We start from the raw sequence: 17,796 nt of genomic DNA on the forward strand, positions 1-17,796 counted from the left end.
TTTTGGGGGGAACTGAGCTTATAAATGTCTTTTCTAAACAGTATTATAAAAGCCATTCCACCATCTAAATGAAGTTTAGATTTATTTATGACTTCCCCTACTCCCCATTATGAATATTGAACATTTCCAGTTCTCTTTAACAACTGCTATACTTACTTGAGGAAGTAGCTTGTTAGATGCATTGGGCTAGCTGCGGTACACAGTTTGCAGAGTATTCAGATTGCCAAGCAAACTGAGTAATATTAACTTCAAAAGATTTTCTTTCCCCTCTTAAGTATTGTCTGAACAGAATAGAACAAACTATAATCTATAAGACTCCAATACCCTTCAAAGGGTTTCTAGTGACATAACCATGGAACCAAATCAATTGCATTTTTTGCCAAAAATGGCATTTTAGTTTTCCTCCCGTTATACATTTGTTAGAAACATAAAATTCTCTCTCCAAACCATTATCTTTTTCTATTGTTGTCACCAAGGAGGCGTCAAACAAGAACTGTTGCAATTCCTTGCTGTCAAATAGTCATTACTACTTTTAGTATATTTATAAAATTATCCTTATATTACAGATAAATTCTGGTGCCTATTGCACTGAAATGTGAGGTTGTGACTTCAGTAGTTTTGCCCATGTTTGGTAATGGAAGACCAAGTCATTCATTTGCCATCTGCTCTGCTATAAAGGAACTTTAAGCCTACAGATAGTTAAATGCCTAATAAGTTGTTTTCAAGCCTCAAACAAGAGGCAACTATTGCCACTGCACTATTATAAATCAAGAAAACTAGACAAATTCTGTAGCACACTTTTACTCCACACGGAGTTCTGGGGCACCTTTATTTAAATTCAAAACTGCAGGTTACTGGACTAGTTGTGAAAATGAATTCAGTACTATAAAGCTAGTACACAATCCCAGATCAGATGACGTATCTTTGTGTCAAGGGTTGCCTTAACTTGTCGTCCTGTTGCAAGCACTCCTATAGCCATTGCACAGACAATTCCTGGGACACAGGTTTGCCCCAGCTAGATTCTCCCATTTCCGATCTGCCCCCCATGGCTCCGGTCTCTGATCTGCCTTCACCGTGTCTTCTCTGACCCATGCACAGCCTGCCCCAGTTACTGGCAGGAACCCCTACTGCACTAGTGGTGCTGTCCGGGGGGGGGGGGGTCTTACACCACTTCACACTTTAAAAGGTCCATAGGACAGTGATGAATTAGGCCACACATTTAAACAGGTTAAATTTTATGCTGCCATTTTCAGTTTGTAACATGCTGCAGACTTTGCAGAAACACCACAAGTACACCATATAAGCAGTTGAAGAAGAGGGGAAAACTGGAAATTGGGATAACTTGATTAGGTTAGTGGTAGTTTCTGACTTGAAAATGTCTGGAAAGCAATTTAGGATGACAGTTGGATGTTTTTGCTATAATATTTAACTTTTAAACCAACATTTTATCAGCCCATGGAGACGAGGCAGTTCATGAGTCTCTGGGCTTGTCTACAGAGCACGGCAATGCATGCTCAAGGAGTGTGAATTCTAAAACCCATCAACATGTTGCGCACTAATTGGCCCTTGCAGTCCCGTTTCAAACAGCACTATGTTAACAGGCACCAAGAACTTTTAGCTCATGCCAGCAAGATCTACACGGGCCAGTTAGTGTGCATCATGTTGATGTGCTTGAGAATTCACACCCTTTGAGTGCACATTACCACATTGTTCAAACAAGCCCTCAGAAATAATTTCAGACTGTATGAAGACTCTGCATTGGTTTACACTCAGTTCTCATTTTTAGGATTTTGTCATAACAATGAAGGCTAGCTGCCATATTTTTTTTTAAGATGAAATTTAGAACAGTTCTGCAGCAAATTCTGCAACACTGCACAATACTTGAGGCCTTCACTATAAGTCAGGAGCTTTATGAAATGAGAGCTTTGAAACATACCATCCATTGACAAAACTATTGCTTTCTGTTTAAGTGCAATCAAGTCTGAGGTTCTGTACAAAATATGGTGCCTGGTCAGTTGATCACTATTGGGAGAAAGAAAAGGTCTTCACCTCTGTTTACCTAGTACTCTATGGCAGAGCCAAATTAAATTAAGGATAAGCAGCAATATATCTTTCCCTCAGACATAGTCTTTTAGAAAGCTAGCCTTTTCTTTAATTAAAAAGGTATAATATCACATGGTATTTTATGGATATGTCTGTATAATCAACACTACGTCTATATGGCTACTGAAACTGAGATTTGGCTTCTAGAGTCAGTAAGCTTTTGTCCCTGGGCTTCCAAACAAATAGTATTCCTGTACTCAGAGCTCCTGTCTGGACCTGGACAGATTCATGCAGAAAGATGGGCACAAAATCTGGATGACCAGGTCATAGTGTTTATTTGTTTGTTTCTTTTTAACTGTAGCAAGCTGTAAATCCACCAATGATCCATCTAAATTCTGCACCCCTCCATCCTCAATCTTTAGCTTTTCTTTTCCAGTCAGGAAAGTGCTGGAAAACAGATACCAGACTTAGCCTTACTGTACTAGGAAGGAATAAAAAAACCAAACTGGCTCCAGTACTACTCTGATATGCAATTTCTATGGAATTCACGCATTTGTAATACAGTCATAGTATCTGCATAACAAAAGAGCATTAGTCCACATAACTAAGGTTCTTCACTTTCGTTCTGTTTTATGATGCTTTCACAATAAAGATAATTTCTGGAGGATTTTTTCACTGAGAAATGTTAAGACCACTCTGCAGCTACTGGTATGGGGGTAGAGTGGAAGGGAAAAGCAAGATTGACTCATTCTGATTTCCTGGATAAGAAATTCTACAGCTAGCAGTCTTCCACTGAGAATTCAAATTGAAAGCACCTGTGCCCATCAGAAATCTAACAAGAGGAAAGAAAAGCACATACTTAAAACCAGACTCCCACAAAGGCCATTTACATGAGGCAATAAATCATTCAGCCTCTACACAATACGGATAGAACTTCAAGTTATACATCTACTAAGCAGAAAAGGATTCAAATGATGACCCTCCAGAAGCAAAGGCAAAATATTAGTTAACCTTCCCAGAGGCTAAGGATAACAAGGGACTAAGGCCGAGATTTTTAAAGGGATTTAAATGTTTCTTCACTCAGCACTGCAATGATGAACTGACTTAGGAGTTTAAGCCTCATTTTCAAAGTGATTTAGAAGCCTAAGGCAAAGAGACTTAGGTTTTGCAATGCTGAACAAAAGCAACACCTAACTACGTTTAAAAATTTGGGCCTACGCTTCTCATCAGGATGTTGTCCTTCTATTGGTAGATAGTACCACTCCCTTTGTAGAGTTAGGCGTGTATGAAAAATTTTTCAAACTCTAGTAAAGTACACTGCACTGTATTAGCACCAGGAAAAGTGACATGTGCCCTTGGATAATCAGTGAACTTGAGCTTCCAACCAGAGATGTCAGTTTGTAAGGATCTACTCCACATCTTTAGTCAAATGAAATCCCCAATACCAATTTCAGACAGACAGTGTAGCTTGTAAATCCAACCAGTGCAGCTGATTTTATCAGATGCACACATAAACGTGGATAATAACTTATTAGGGCTTGCCTACATTACCCGCTGGATCGACTGGCAGCAATCGATCCAGCGGGGGGTGGGGTGGAGTGTCAATTTATCACGTCTAGACTAGATGCGATAAATTGACTGTGGAGCTCTCTCCCGTTGACTCTGGTAATCCGCCGAAGCGAGAGGCGCAGACTGAGTCGACGGGGTGCATCAGCAGTCGACTCACCGCAGTAAAGACACCACAGTGTGCAGATTTAAGTATGTCGACTTAAGCAACTTCAGCTACACGAATAATGTAGCTGAAGTTGCTTAACTTAGATCGATCCCCCTCTGCCCACAGTGTAGACCAGATCTTAGATGCTAAGTTGATTAAAACAGCTACTCTACAACTAAAATCAAGTTTCTGCAATTTCTAATCTTCTAGGAGGAAATGATTTTCCTGCACATGTAGCATTCACTGTGGTACGTTTAGCATCTAGTAAGAACTGCAACATAGAGATATACAGCTCAGATTGTACGATATTATATTTGTCAGAGTTTAGTGTCCTTTTCATAGATACTAAGTCAGAAGGGACCATTCTGATCATCTAGTCCGACCTCCTGCACAGCGCAGGCCACAGAATCTCACCCACCCTCTCCTATGAAAAACCTCACCTATGTCTGAGCTATTGAAGTCCTCACATCATGGTTTAAAGACTTCAAGGAGCAGAGAAGCCTCCATCAAGTCACCCATGCCCCATGCTACAGAGGAAGGCGAAAAACCTCCAGGGCCTCTCCAATCTGCCCTGGAGGAAAATTCCTTCCCAACCCCAAATATGGCAATCAGCTAAACCCTGAGCATATGGGCAAGATTCACCAGCCAGATACTACAGAAAATTCTTTCCTGGGTAACTCAGATCCCATCCATCTAATATTCCATCTCAGGGGATTAGTCCTATTTACCCTGAATATTTAAAGATCAATTACTTACCAAAAATCACATTATCCCATCATACCATCTCCTCCATAAGCTTATCAAGTAGAATCTTAAAGCCAGATCTTTTACCCCCACTGCTTCCCTTGGAAGGCTATTCCAAAACTTCACTCCTCTGATGGTTAGAAACCTTCGTCTAATTTCAAGTCTAAACTTCCTGGTGGTCAGTTTATACCCATTTGTTCTTGTGTCCACATTGGTGCTGAGCTTAAATAATTCCTCTCCCTCTCCTGTATTTATCCCTCTGATATATTTATAGAGAGCAATCTAGCCGTATCATTTGTTCTCACATGAAGGATAACTAGGGGATTCTTTCCCACTCCCTTTAGGATCCTTTTCAACCTCATGTCTACATCCCGTATCTTAGCACCCAGAAGACAGCACACTCTTCTATTCTCTGGATCAGCTCTAGTTACAGGCCTGTCTATTCTTCTCAGTAAAGAGTCCCCTATCACATAGACCCGCCTTTTCCTGGTGACTGCCTATTCTCCATTCTCTCCCGTTCCCTCTGGCTGCAAGTTCTTTCCATTCCTATTTTCCCTTTTAATCCTCTTCAACCCATCCTGTATCCTCCTGGGGCTCATATTTGGTGTAGTCTCCCTTGACTCTTCCGCTTTTCCTATAGGACTAGCCTCTCTTCTCTTCTTCCTTACCCTTCCACCTTCAACAAGTACCTGCTGAGCCCCTTCTTCATTTTCCAACTCTGCAAACCTGTTCCTAAGCTCTATTTCTCCTTCACTAGCCCGTCTTTTCCTCTGCCTGGTCCTTTTAGTCACATGCTTCCACTGACCACTTTCCTCATCCAGTCTCCCCTCAAAATTCCGCAGCCCTGCTTCCATCTGTGAGTCTGAGCTTTTCCCTTCAGATACCTCATCTTTGCTCCATCATCTGCTCAAACCCCTTCCTAAACTCAACCAGACTTTCCACCTGCATCTCCAAACCTCGGATCTTTTCCTCCATCAGCTCTATCAGACAGCATTTCATGCAGAAAAAACTCTTACCAGGTCCCCCCTCCAGGATCATGTACATACCACAGCTTCCACATCCAGTCATCCTCAATGTGTCTTCCACTACAGGAGTCACTCCCACAGCTGCCTCCGTATCTGTCATCGCCTTCCCACCTAAGTGCTGTTAATCTGGGAAACAAGTCACACCAAAAAGACCACGCCCCCCAGCAAAAGCAAACCCCAAACAAGCACCACAATACAAACTCCCCTTCCAAACTCCCACTCAGACTCCCCTGTTTACAGCTCTGTTTGCTAGCTCCTGTGCCGCTGCCTGACTGGCTGGCTGGCTACCTTTATAGGACCTCTAGTCAGAAGCCCCACCCCCTAATCAGGGCTCAGCTTCTCTCCCAGCACAAAAGCCCCACCCCCTTTTACATTACTTCGTTACACTTCACAGTACTGAATAACTAACTACCACCATTGTTGATTTTGAAGAACTGGAGATTCAAGAGGGAAAAAATGAAGATTGCTTGAAAGTTTCTTGTTTTGAGTAATCAGTCTCTTGGTACTTTAGACAAGTATTAGCGAACATTAGCTATTTATGCCACTAACTCACTTTTTGATTGAATGCAGTGGTGAAACAAAAACAGCCTCATAACTCAACACCACACACCTCAGATTCACCCATTACAAAAATATTCTAATTAAAGTCTCAGAAAGTAAAGGAACTTACTGTTCTTGTCCCTGCAGATCTACGTATTCCTCTATTAGATAGGTTTCTTGGGCTAGTTGAAGTTCCTAGGGGGAGAGCTGTGGAAAGATGAGGAGGACTGGAAGGAGTCACCAAAGGAGATATCAGGTTATCTAGCATACTTTGTTTAGATTTGGAGGTTTTATTAGTAAAAATGAGAGGTTCACTGTCCCTAGCATCTCCACTACCAATTTCAGTCTTCTCTTCATTCTTGATCCTTCTCAAACAATCCTTTAACATAGACTGGGTTGTAGGCTGACTGAGCCAGCACAGGAACAGTTCATCCACTTTCATTTTTAGTACAGGTTGCAAAACTTTCCCAGCCGGCATCTTCTACCAGTTTACTTTTGTTCCAACAAAGGAACTCAAGTCAACCAGATTAAAAATGTTTCACTGCTTATTTCACTGTCTGTTGCACAAAATCCAAGATGCCTGTTAAAAGAAAGGTTTTATTGCTTAATATTATGGTTGCAACAAGATGTCAAGACTTAACTAATTCCACATGGTACAAACTCAGATACAAGGCTTGATGACAAACATACAAATAAATGAGAATCAGATCATATTCCATTGACTATGGATTCATAACAAACTAATCTGGGCTGTAAAGATTGTTCCTCTGAGTCCCCATCCTGTACAATCCTAGCATAAGAGAATTTATCTGGTCTACACTACAGACTAATATCAGTATAACTACATTGCTCAGGGTGTGAAAAATCCACACCCCTAAGCAACTTAGTTATATCAACTTAACCTCCCATCACGTAGACAGTGCTATGTGGACAAGAGAGCTTCTCCTGTCAACACAGTTACTGCTTCTGAGGGAGGTGGATTACCTACACCAATGGGAGAAGCTCTCCTGTCAGCCTAGGAGTGTTTTCACTGAAGCTTTTACTGCTGTAGACTGTACATGAAGACAAGCCCCAATACTTTTCAGACATTTATTTCCAACTTTGCCAAAAAAACCCACCTTCCTTTCTGTGAGTGTAGATGTGCAAAGTTTCAAGGGCTTTTTTTTTTTTAAATGAAAATAGAAGCATCTTAAATAAGGCTTCGAACCTGACTGATACTACAGAGCCATTACATGCAAGCAATGAAATTTCAAGCAAAAGAAATTTTGTGGTATTAATGAAATGTTAACATTGAAATATCAAGCGTTTGAGTCAGGAAATGCAGAGTTAAAGTTGAAAACTCAACCTTAATTCCACATTTTATGCTTATGCCTTAAAATATGATCCCTTTGTCTCACTTTTAATGATTTTTCAGTATAATCCTAAATAAAATTTTTTACCAAGTTTATACAGTTATGATACAGTGCTGTCTTCATACTATTTGATTTTTTTATGTCTCAGTCCAACCATCACCACAAATCAGTGTTGAAAATACAAGTTAATGTTATTAACCTTTACAATGTATGGAACGGTCCGTTTTTTTAAAAGCCAACGCAAACCTATGATGGCTTTAAGTGTTGGGATGGCTGCAAGACCTTTCAGCTTTGAATTACTCTCACTTCTGAGGCAAAACTGCAGGTTGAGCATGCCTGAGTTCAGTATTTAACGAAAGAAGCAAAGGGCTAAAGCAAAATACTAAAAAAAAAAAAAAAAAAAATCTGTGTTCTATCCCAGTTCTGTAGTTGACCAATATCTCAGTCACCGCATCTGTAAAAAAACCCGTCAAAGGGCTTAATGTTTGCAAAGCATTCTTATCCTTATGCGGAAGACTTTATGGATATGCAAAATAGTTGTAATCATTATTATTAAAACCTCAGTTAAGGAAAAAGTATATCTGAAGCTTTTGTTAACACCCTAATTTACATATGTTTAAAATTAGGAAGTTTGAGCCTTTATCCAGTCTTCCAGCTAGCATGCTTCACAATAACAGACAAACTCAAACTCAGGTATCTTTAAACATCTACAACACCACTTTCTCAGATTTTCTTTAGTTATGGTTTGTTTGCAGATGACGACACTAACTCAAACCAAGACAGAGTGAACCAGAATTAACTGCAAGTTCCACTATGTATTTTCAGGTTGGGATTTTCTATTATCTAAGTGAATTAGGAGCACATGTAACATTGAAAGCCAATGTGATTTGTGCACCGTAAACCACTGAGGCACTTTAAAAAAAAGCCCCCCACAATATGTTATACAGTCCATATTCTAGGGTGTCAACAAATAAGGGCAGAGTAAAGATTCAGCTTTCCCTAAATTACATACATTTGATTCCATAACATCCATGTTGATTTTGCAGTAATTTTCTGCAAGGAAAGCATGCCTGAGAGAGGCAGCCAAAACACACGATGCAATGATAATGGTTGTAATTAAGCACTCAAGACAAGGCAGGCAGAGCTACAATTAAATGATCAACTTTATCTTTTCCCCTCGCCTTCCATTGGTTACTATAGCTTTTCAGATACTGTGTTTACGAAGAGTTATCCATGGTGTTGAACTCGTACACTGTTCGTGGAATAGCAATGATATGACATGGAAGAAACTCATTGAGTGGACCATCCCACCCAGCTCACTGCAGGACTGTTCACTTCTATGGTCTGTCTCCTGATAGACTCCGTCCCCTAAGGGGAGAGAACGGGGTGCCTTGATGCGGGTCATGAGTCATGAAACTAAAAGACAACAGATTTAAAGCTATCATAAGGAAGTACTTCACCCAATGCACAGTCAACCTCTTGAACTGGTCACCAGGGGATGTTACTAAAGCCAGAACTATAACTTGGTTCAAAGAAGAACTAGCTACGTTCATGGAGGATAGGTCCACCCAGGGTTATTAGTAGGGTGACCAGACTGTTCCAATATTAGGGGCTTTTTTTTTTTACCCCAGCCCGATTTTTCACATTTGACATTTGGTGGTCACGCCAGCCCTTAGCCAAGATCATCCGAGATGCAACCCCACCCTCCTTCCTGGGCACACGAAACCTCGGACTCCCAGAAGCCGAGACGGGACGGCAGGGGATGGATCACTTGATAATTACCCCACTTCTGAAGACAGGACACGGGACTAGAGGGACCACTGAGCGCTATGGCCCTTCCTATGGCCTTCGCCGTCTCCAGCCCTGCTCAGCCTCGCCCCGCCTCTCCTCTGCCCCAGCCCCAGCCCCAGCCGCACTCAGCTCCGTGTTTCCTTCACGTCCCTTCCCCTCAGCTCAGCGCCGGGCTGCGGGACGGACCCGCTGGCAAACAGGGCTGCAGCCACCCAGGGCCCGGACCGCCCCGCGCTCCCCCGGCCCAGCGGGCGGGGCGGGGCGGCGCTTTCACATCTCACCTCCCGCCGCCGCCTTCAAACCCGCCGCGCCGCCTTCCGGCCCACCCCGCCCGAGAGCGGGCCCTTTATAGAGCCGCAGCTCTCACGAGAGTCTCCCCGCGAGAAGCTGCTCCCGGTTGCCGGGGTGACAGGGGGGCTCGTGGCTGGAAGACAACACAGCCACGCCGGGAGGCGGCGGCTGCGTCCTGACGTTACCGTGCGGGCGCCTCGCCTTCCCAGCAGCCTGTGCGGTGTGACGACACCACCCCACCCCCTGGCTTCCCTTCCCGTCTACTCCTCCTTTCCCAGCAGCCCGTGCAGTGTAAAGCCCCCTGTCGGCCCCCATACACGCCTCCCCCCTCCCCCATGCCCTGCAGGCTCCCACCATTGCTGCCTGTGGGTCAAGGATGGGAGCCTAGCACCCTCCTGTTACCCCCTGTGCCACTGCCATCAGCACCACCAGGGTTCCCTCCCTCCCTCTTGGGAGCCTCCTGAACCCTGTGGGTGAAGGGGGCATCCCGGGGTTGGGGAAGCTCCCCCCTAGCCTCATAGTGCATCACAACATAAGAGACACAATGTAGGGGCCCAGCTTGTCACTCAGGTCAAGTAGGTGCAACGCAAGGCGCTGCTGCATGTCAGTGCTATTTGCCATCATGTTCCTAGGCCCTTTCCTACCCCCACCCCAAAACCTCAAGAATGGCAACTCTCTTGGCAATAGTTGCCAATCTGTGGCTCATGGTCCACAGAGTACTTTCTGGTATTCTGAAGAGAGCTGACTAATCACGTGATGCTGGCTCTTCTCGTTTCCAGCTGTTACATTCTGTTAAAAGAGATCTAAAAATACATTAAATATTTTCCAATTGCGTTTCTATGAAAGCAATTGCTGTAGTTGCCAGAGGAATGCTATGATGGGGTTGCAAATGGGAGGAAAGGTGGTTTGTGTGATAGCAAATGGGAGGTGAGGTGAAGCCCGGCAATGGTGAATGTAAAGGTAGATGATAGACAATCTCTCTATTAAGAACTTCTCACAGTTCGAGAGACACTCCCTCCCATATAGTTCACTTCACTGTTTATCTTTCTCTCCAGCCTCAAAACCTCTGTGTACTTTCACACTTTGTATAAATTTCACAAATCCTGGGACTTTCTAGATAGGCTTGTGGGATTGAGGGGGGTTAAGAGGGACATGTGCTCATACCCTTGCGCACACACAACTTTTCACTCACCTATTGGCATCTGTTCACTACAGCTGCAGGCCCCCTGTATTTGTACCCAGATTTCCCCCCCTTCTGATATGGTTTCACCTCCTTTCATATATATATCATCCATGTATCACAGTGAAGCGAAAGAAAGGATTTAGCTAAATTTAATCTATTTGCTGATGGCTTCCTTTGGCATCTTCTGTGTAGTGGCGGAATGGCAGTCTTTGAAAGTCAGTGTTCCAGGATTGGGACAGCATTGGAGATGTTCTTTCCCTACTTTATCATCTACATGAAGGAGCAACAAAGAAGTTGGAATGGAATGCAGTGGTTCAGAAGGAAGGAATAGAGAGTGTCTACACTGCAATAAAACACCCACGGCTGGCCCATCTCAGCTGACTCAGGTTGCAGGGCTATAAAATTGCAGTGAAGATATTGGGCTTGGGCTGGAGCCTGGACTCTAGGATCCCACAGGTGGGGAGCATCCCAGAGCCGAGGCTCAAGCACAAGCTCAGATATCTACATCACAATTTTATAGACCTGCAGCCTGACTTATGCAAGCCTGAGTTAGCTGACATAGGCCAGCTCCAGGTGTTTTATTGCAGTGTAGACATACCCTGAATTGGAGATTAGGTGAATCTAGGAGAAGTGAAAAAGTGGGCTTGCTCCTCCACCTGTGAAGAGTGAACAAAAGAGGCAATAGAGGCAATAGCTAAGATTGGATGAGCAAAGGAGAAGGTTCATATGAGCACTGAGAGATAATCTGGTATAAATCCAAAGGCCAACAAATTCAGGAAAGCAATTCCTGTATTAAAAATACTAGCCTTCTATCCAAAACAATGGTGCTATTGTCATTGTTTTTGAGTTTTTTGAACCATTCTTGTAAATACTTTCATACTTTTCACACTTTTTAAAATTGGATTCAGAGACGTTAAGAAAGTCTGTAAATTGATGAAGGATAGGTTGAGGGGCCCCCACTTTTTCAAGTAAGATAGTATTCTGGTTCCTGCATATTGGTCGGTAAAGTTAGGAGAGTAGGATTTTATGAAGACTAAAATGTATTGAACTGCTTTATCCAAGATGGGAAGTGATTAAGGCATTGAGCATAAGATATGCAAAGCAGAATCTGAAGTAAGGATAACTCTGTGAATGTTCTGGAGGTAGTGAAGGACAGACTTCAATATGGAAGATGAGGGAAGACAAAAAAGTTTGTCACAGATTACATGATTTCTGGCCCGAGGAGTACAGGTCTGAATTAAGCAGAGTGATAGAAGAGTCAAAGACATGGAACAAAGAGGACTTTTAAAAGATTTTGAATGTCTTTGAAGCATTCCTTAGTGATGATGTAGCCATCTGTTGACTGACAGAGTGACAACAGGTGGCAATAGAGGGATCAGAGAGCGAGTGGAGTGAGTTGTAAAGTTCGATATCATCTGCATAGAAATGATGCCCATTGTTGACGCTGGCAATGAGATCTCCCAAAGGGAGCAGATGGAGAAATCAGAGAAAAAAAAATCTGTGAAAAATACACAGGGTCAAAGTCTTGTCTATACATGTTGGTGTAAATTCAAAGTAATTCCATTGACTTTAATAGAATTTGTAAAGATTTATACTGTTTTCAGTGAGATGGGAATCAGACCCTCTATGTCTTCAGGGAAGCAGGTAGTACTTGGGGCAAGATCATCAGCTGGTACTGCAATTGGCAGTAATATTTTGGCAAGTTGGTCCAAGGAAAGAACTTGCAGAGGCTGGATCAGATCTCCTTCAATAGGGTGTCTCTGTCCCTGGAACTTGCTTCTATAAATGTGAGCCTATACTTGTGCAATTTTAGAAAAAGCTGTCAAATGCAACCCTTTGTTAAGGCCTTCCAACCACGAGCTGACTTTTAGACTTCCCTATAGAAACTTGTGTTCTGGTTGGTATTCCCACATCTCAGTTGGTGTAATGTGTGGTCAACAGAGATGTGTTTGGTCCAATTTATGCAAAATGTACCCATTCATTTTAGTGATGGATACTTAAAATGTACAGTTGAATAATAAAAATTAGTGCATGCATTATGAGACAATATCCAGTGTCTGAAAGTTAAAGTAATGGAGTCATATTCAGTAGTTATGTAACAGGTGGTGAAAGTTATATGTGAGGGTGAGTGAGGATCAGGAAATAGGTATAGGTGGATGTAGGTGGTACAGTAAAATAACCTACATCAATGTAGGACTCAGTGGGTATGCAAAATTAGTATATTTAACATGTTAAGGGGCAAAAAAAAAGGTTGCAGCATAAAAGCAGCTAATAGGAGGTGTAAGATAACGGGGCCTACACCAGTGGTTCTCAAACTATGGGTCATGACCCCATTAAAAGCATATGTCACCAAAGCTGATGTTGGTCTGAAGCCCAAGCCCAAGCCCAAGCCCCACCACCCAGGGCTAAGGCTACTTGCCCCCTGCCCATGGCAGAAGCCCTTGGGCTTCAGCTTTGGCTGCTCTGCCTGGGGGCAGTTTTCAGTCCCCCTCCTGGGGTAGTGTAGTAATTTTTATTGTCAGGAGGGGGTCACGGTGCAATGAAGTTTGAGAACCACTGGCCTAGACAATTCAGATCTTTGTAGGTTGCAATTATTACCTAGATTTTCACCTGGAACTTGCAGTCCATACAGCATATGAAGCAAAAGAGGCTGAGCTACCCTACTCAGTTGCCATCCAGCACTTACATTACTGAATGTTTAGGCTTTTCCTATATGATTTATTTGTAGCTTCAAATTAGGGTGACAACCTATTCAAAAAGCAAAAGAGGGACACAGGCAGGATACCCATCCTCCTCCATGGCTACACTCCTACTCCTCCTCTTCCCGGAGGCCCCACCCCATCTCTTCCCCTGGCTCCCCACCCCCTGCTCCTCCTCTTCCCCTGAGGCCTGGCCAGAAGCCGGAGCTGGGCCATGGTAAGAGCTGCCCAGGAAGCCTGGACCACTGTGGGGAACCCCAAACTGTCCACTTGCCCTGGGTGGGAGGCCTGAGAGCAGCTTCTGGCCCATGTCTACACCACACAGGATGTGCTGTCCAGGGCAGATGGAGGATCTGGGGCTCCTCAGGGAGCCTGGGCTGCTGTGCGTGGCTCTTACCATTGCCTGCCAGGATGCGGGGCAAAGGCCCACCTAAGTGCCCCCCTCCACTGGGATAAGGCTGGCACCACCCCTGAGTGTCAGGCAGATGCAGAGCGGTACCACAGGGAATCTGGGGCAAATGCTGTCCCAGGGTCATTCAGCCAGGGACCAGGACTTGAACTCTGTATTTTGGGACTGTCCTGCCCCATTCGGGACGGGTGGTCTCCCTACTTCAAATATAATATTTTAGAAAGGCAATGTTGTGAAATCTTTGGCTCCAATACTAAATCTAACAATAAGAAGCTGCATTAAAACAAAATAAAGTGGCGAGCATTTAATTTTTGCTCATTAAAACCATAAAGAGTATAGTTTACCAATATTGCTTGGTAACATCATTTTCAGAGTATGTATATAGAACATTTGATATATGTAAAGTAGCTCCAAATACCACTTCCATCCTAAAACGCCTTCAGCTTTGTCTGTCAGAACTCCATCTACACTATAAAGTCAGTGTTCTCAATCACCAGTTAGAATTGAATGAGTGCTGACTTCTTTTCTTTCTGATTTCTTTATGCATGTATGTCAGCATAGTAAATATCTGTGGACAGCAAGGGAAGATTATTGCCATAAACTCAGTGGGTCCTAAATGGTAGGTAATGGGATGTTTCCAGTGGATATGGACCGATAAACTTCCAGTGTATTGTATATGTAAGGGGACTATTGCCTCCTTACTAACATTCAGTGGGGGTGTTTCAGTTGCTAGCTGCCGTACTAAAAGGGGGAAGGGTCGATGGGGAATCAGGACCCTGAGACTGACAGCCCCCAGGAACAATGAGGAGAGTCCAATGCTCCAGGTCAGCCTGAATGACGGGGTGGGCAGGCTAATCAGGAGGCCAGGGAGGTCCCGGCCTGCATGTGAGCTGGATTTGCTTGGGTCAGACAGAGTGGGGTTGAGCTAAGGAGAAAGCAGGGGACCAAGGTGAGCTGGGGAGCAGATCTGTGCCAGATCCAGAGAGAGCAGACCCTGTCCTGGGAGCAGAGCTGCAGCCCCAAAGCTAGAGGCACAGCCCAGAGAGTGCAGACTTGTCCTGGGAGGAGAGCTACAGCAACCAGAGACAGAGGGGCCAGAAAAGCAGCCCACAAAGCTGGTCAGTGCTGGGAGCAGAGTCACAGAAGCAGCCTGCAGAGTAGATCTGTCCTGGGAGCAGAACGGTAGCAACCAGAGGCAGAGGGGCCAAAGAAGCAGCCCAGGGAGCTGGAGGCAGAGCAGCAGCAGCAGTGCAGAGACAGAATGGTAGAGCTGGGTGCAGTGAGCAACTGGGGAGAGCGAGGGGGACCCTGGGCAGCAGGCCCAGCACAGGGAGACACCTCAGCCAAGAGGCTCTGCAGGCCAGGCTTGGATCGTAACCCCGACAGGGCGGGGGTGACACTGGGAAGAAGGGTCCTACCATTTAGAGCCTGAGAGCGTGTGGCCACTACCAGAGCAAGTGTCCAACCCACAGCATCCCTGCAGCACAGCCAGGGCCTGAGAAGGCCTGGGACTCACAAGGAACAGACTATGAACTGTCCTGACATTTCAGAGACACTGTTTGTGATGTTCCCTGCCACAGAGCGGGTTGATGTGTTTCCTTTAATCTTTCCCATTTTTCCTTATTCCTATTAAAATTAATTGCTGATTAAATAACTTGCATTTGCTTTAACTTGTATGTAATGGTCAGTGGGTCAGAGAAGTGCCCAGTGCAGAGAGAGTACCCCGGAGTGGGGTCACCCTAGCCCCTGTCCTAGGTGACCACAGCAGGGTTGGGGGTTGAGCCCCCCAGGAATCCTGGGCCCAGCCTTGTTGAGTTATGAGGACTCTGCCAGACAGGAGAGTGGAAGGGGAGTATTCATGGGCAGGGAGGCCACTGGGTAAAGGAAGTGGGAGCGAGGACTCAAATCCTTTCGCTAGCCCACTTCACCGGGGTAGTGCAGAAGCCAGGAAAGTTCCCCACAACAGTGGGACTATTCCCCCGCTTACATATAAGCCCTAAATCATGCAGTCTTGAGTACTCAGGCAAAACTCCCATTAACTTAAGTGGGAGTTTTGTCTCAGTAAATTCTAGGTATTTCATAGTTAGCCCATAGATTATAGTTGTACCACTTCCAAAACAGTTTTTCACACTTACTTTTCCATCTTTCTTTCCTGAATGTAAAGCTGCCACTTTGCTATAGAATGCATGTATGGCGAGGTGAAATACCTACCTTTTAGATCGAGATGCAAATCCCTGTGACGAATATTTATGAACCTTATACTGGAACTTTAAAACTGCACATGTGTGGAGGAAAACTGTAACACTTTTTTAGGGTGTAGTTTTAAAAGAGAAGAGCTATTTTTGTGTCAGGCTTCTAATATGGCTGTTGCTGACACAGACCACAATTTTCAAATTTATGTACCTAAAGTTAGGTGTAGAACCTATATTTCAGCACCTCAGAAATAGTGGCCTGATTTTAAAAGTTGCTGATACCTTGCAGCTCCTGCTAGGTCAGTTGGAGGTAGGTGTTCTCAATATCTCTAACAATTAGGCCACTTTTATTTAAGTGCCTACATTCGACAATTTTGGCCGTAGCTACTAACCTGGTTTGTGTCTCAAAACTTGCTGTTGCTTTTATGATTTAGTCATAAGACACAATCAAAGGATTGTGGAAAGGGATCTGCAGAAAGGGATCGGTGGGTTATAGTGGATCACAAGCTCAACAAGAGTCAACAGTGTAACACTGTTTCAAAAAAAAATCAAACATCATGCTGGGGTGTATTAGCAGGAGTGTTGAAGCAAGACATGAGAAGTAATTCATCCGCTGTATTCGGAGCTGATGAGGCCTCAACTGGAATATTGTGCCCAGTTCTGGGCGCCACATTTTAGGAAAGATGTGAACAGATTGTAGAAAGTCCAGAGAGGAGCAACAAAAATGGTTAAAAGCCTAGAAAACATGACCCATGAGGGAAGATTGAAAAAAAACCTGGTTTTGTTTAGTCTGGAGAAGAGAAGACTGAGAGGGGACATAACTGTTTTCAAGTACATAAGAGATTGTTACAAAGAGGAGGGAGAAAAACTGTTCCCCTTAACCTTTGAGGATAGGACAAGAAGCAATGGGCTTAAATTGCACCAAGGGTGGTTTAGATTGGACATAAGGAAAAATCTCCTAACTCTCAGGGTGGTTAAGCACTGGAATAAATTGCCTAGGGAGGTTATGGAATCTCTACCTTTGGATTTTTAAGAGCAGGTTAGATAAACACCTGCCAGGGATAGTATAGATAATACTCCTGCCATGAATGCAGGGGACTGGACTAGATGACCTCTCAAGGTCCCTTCCATTCCTCTGATTCTATGAGAATACAGTAAAATGTAGAGATTCCTGTCTGGCCAATGGGAGAAAATCCAACTTTCTGCTATCTAAAAAAGAAGTGCTAGTGCTGAAAGCCATCAAGTACTGTAATCTTATTTGTGGATCTAGAGCACTGACTGCTGGGGCTTCATGCATCCTTTTGTATGCTAGGGTGAGGGGAAAGGCTAAGCAAATGTTTGGGACACCCTTACACCACGGACCTACACCACCCAACCATGCCACTTCAGCCTTTCTTGCAGCTGCTTACCAAAAATAGAGCTAGAATGGTGAGCTAGATATCATATGGCCTCCAAAAGTAGCATCATATGCAGGAAAAATAATTTCCACAATGCTGACTTAGTGTACATGTTCTGCAGCCAGCTACAAACTAGGGAAAGCATGAAATTCAGTTAAGGCTCAAAATTTGTGTTTATGCCTTCACTTTGTGACTAGATATTGCAGAAAATAGAATCTGGATAATCACCTGCAGATCAGCAATTCTTGCAGCACCAGGCAGGGTGTAGTGCTGGGTTTAATTATGAATTACTTTGCTGTCTGTCAACTTGTGTCATGGATTTAGACATTACTTTAAAATATTTTTTGTCCACGAATATGTTTTACTCCCTCTTTATCACATTGTATGTTTATTGACTGAGGCATCATCACAGGCTA

General features: G+C 43.9%; 1 protein-coding gene across 8 annotated transcripts in view; it reads right to left on the reverse strand.

Moving 5' to 3' along the window:
- PPP2R3B (protein phosphatase 2 regulatory subunit B''beta) overlaps positions 1-9,694 on the reverse strand; it is an 82,046-nt gene extending 72,352 nt beyond the window's left edge. For 2 of the 8 annotated variants that reach the window (XM_038387223.2, XM_043495998.1), the window contains exons 1-2: positions 9,491-9,690; positions 6,197-6,646 (exon numbers count right to left, since the gene is read on the reverse strand). In XM_038387223.2, the coding sequence (XP_038243151.1) occupies positions 6,197-6,544 (348 nt within the window). In that variant the 5' untranslated portion in view covers positions 6,545-6,646; positions 9,491-9,690. Of the gene's footprint in view, positions 1-6,196; positions 6,647-8,032; positions 8,221-8,580; positions 8,835-9,200 lie in introns of those variants that run through there. The other 6 variants (XM_043495832.1, XM_038387220.2, XM_043495893.1 and 3 more) reach the window with 6 other exon arrangements.
- Between the last annotated feature and the right edge of the window lie 8,102 nt (positions 9,695-17,796).

Source organism: Dermochelys coriacea, chromosome 1 (assembly GCF_009764565.3).
Source record: "Dermochelys coriacea isolate rDerCor1 chromosome 1, rDerCor1.pri.v4, whole genome shotgun sequence".
NCBI lineage: Eukaryota > Metazoa > Chordata > Testudines > Dermochelyidae > Dermochelys > Dermochelys coriacea.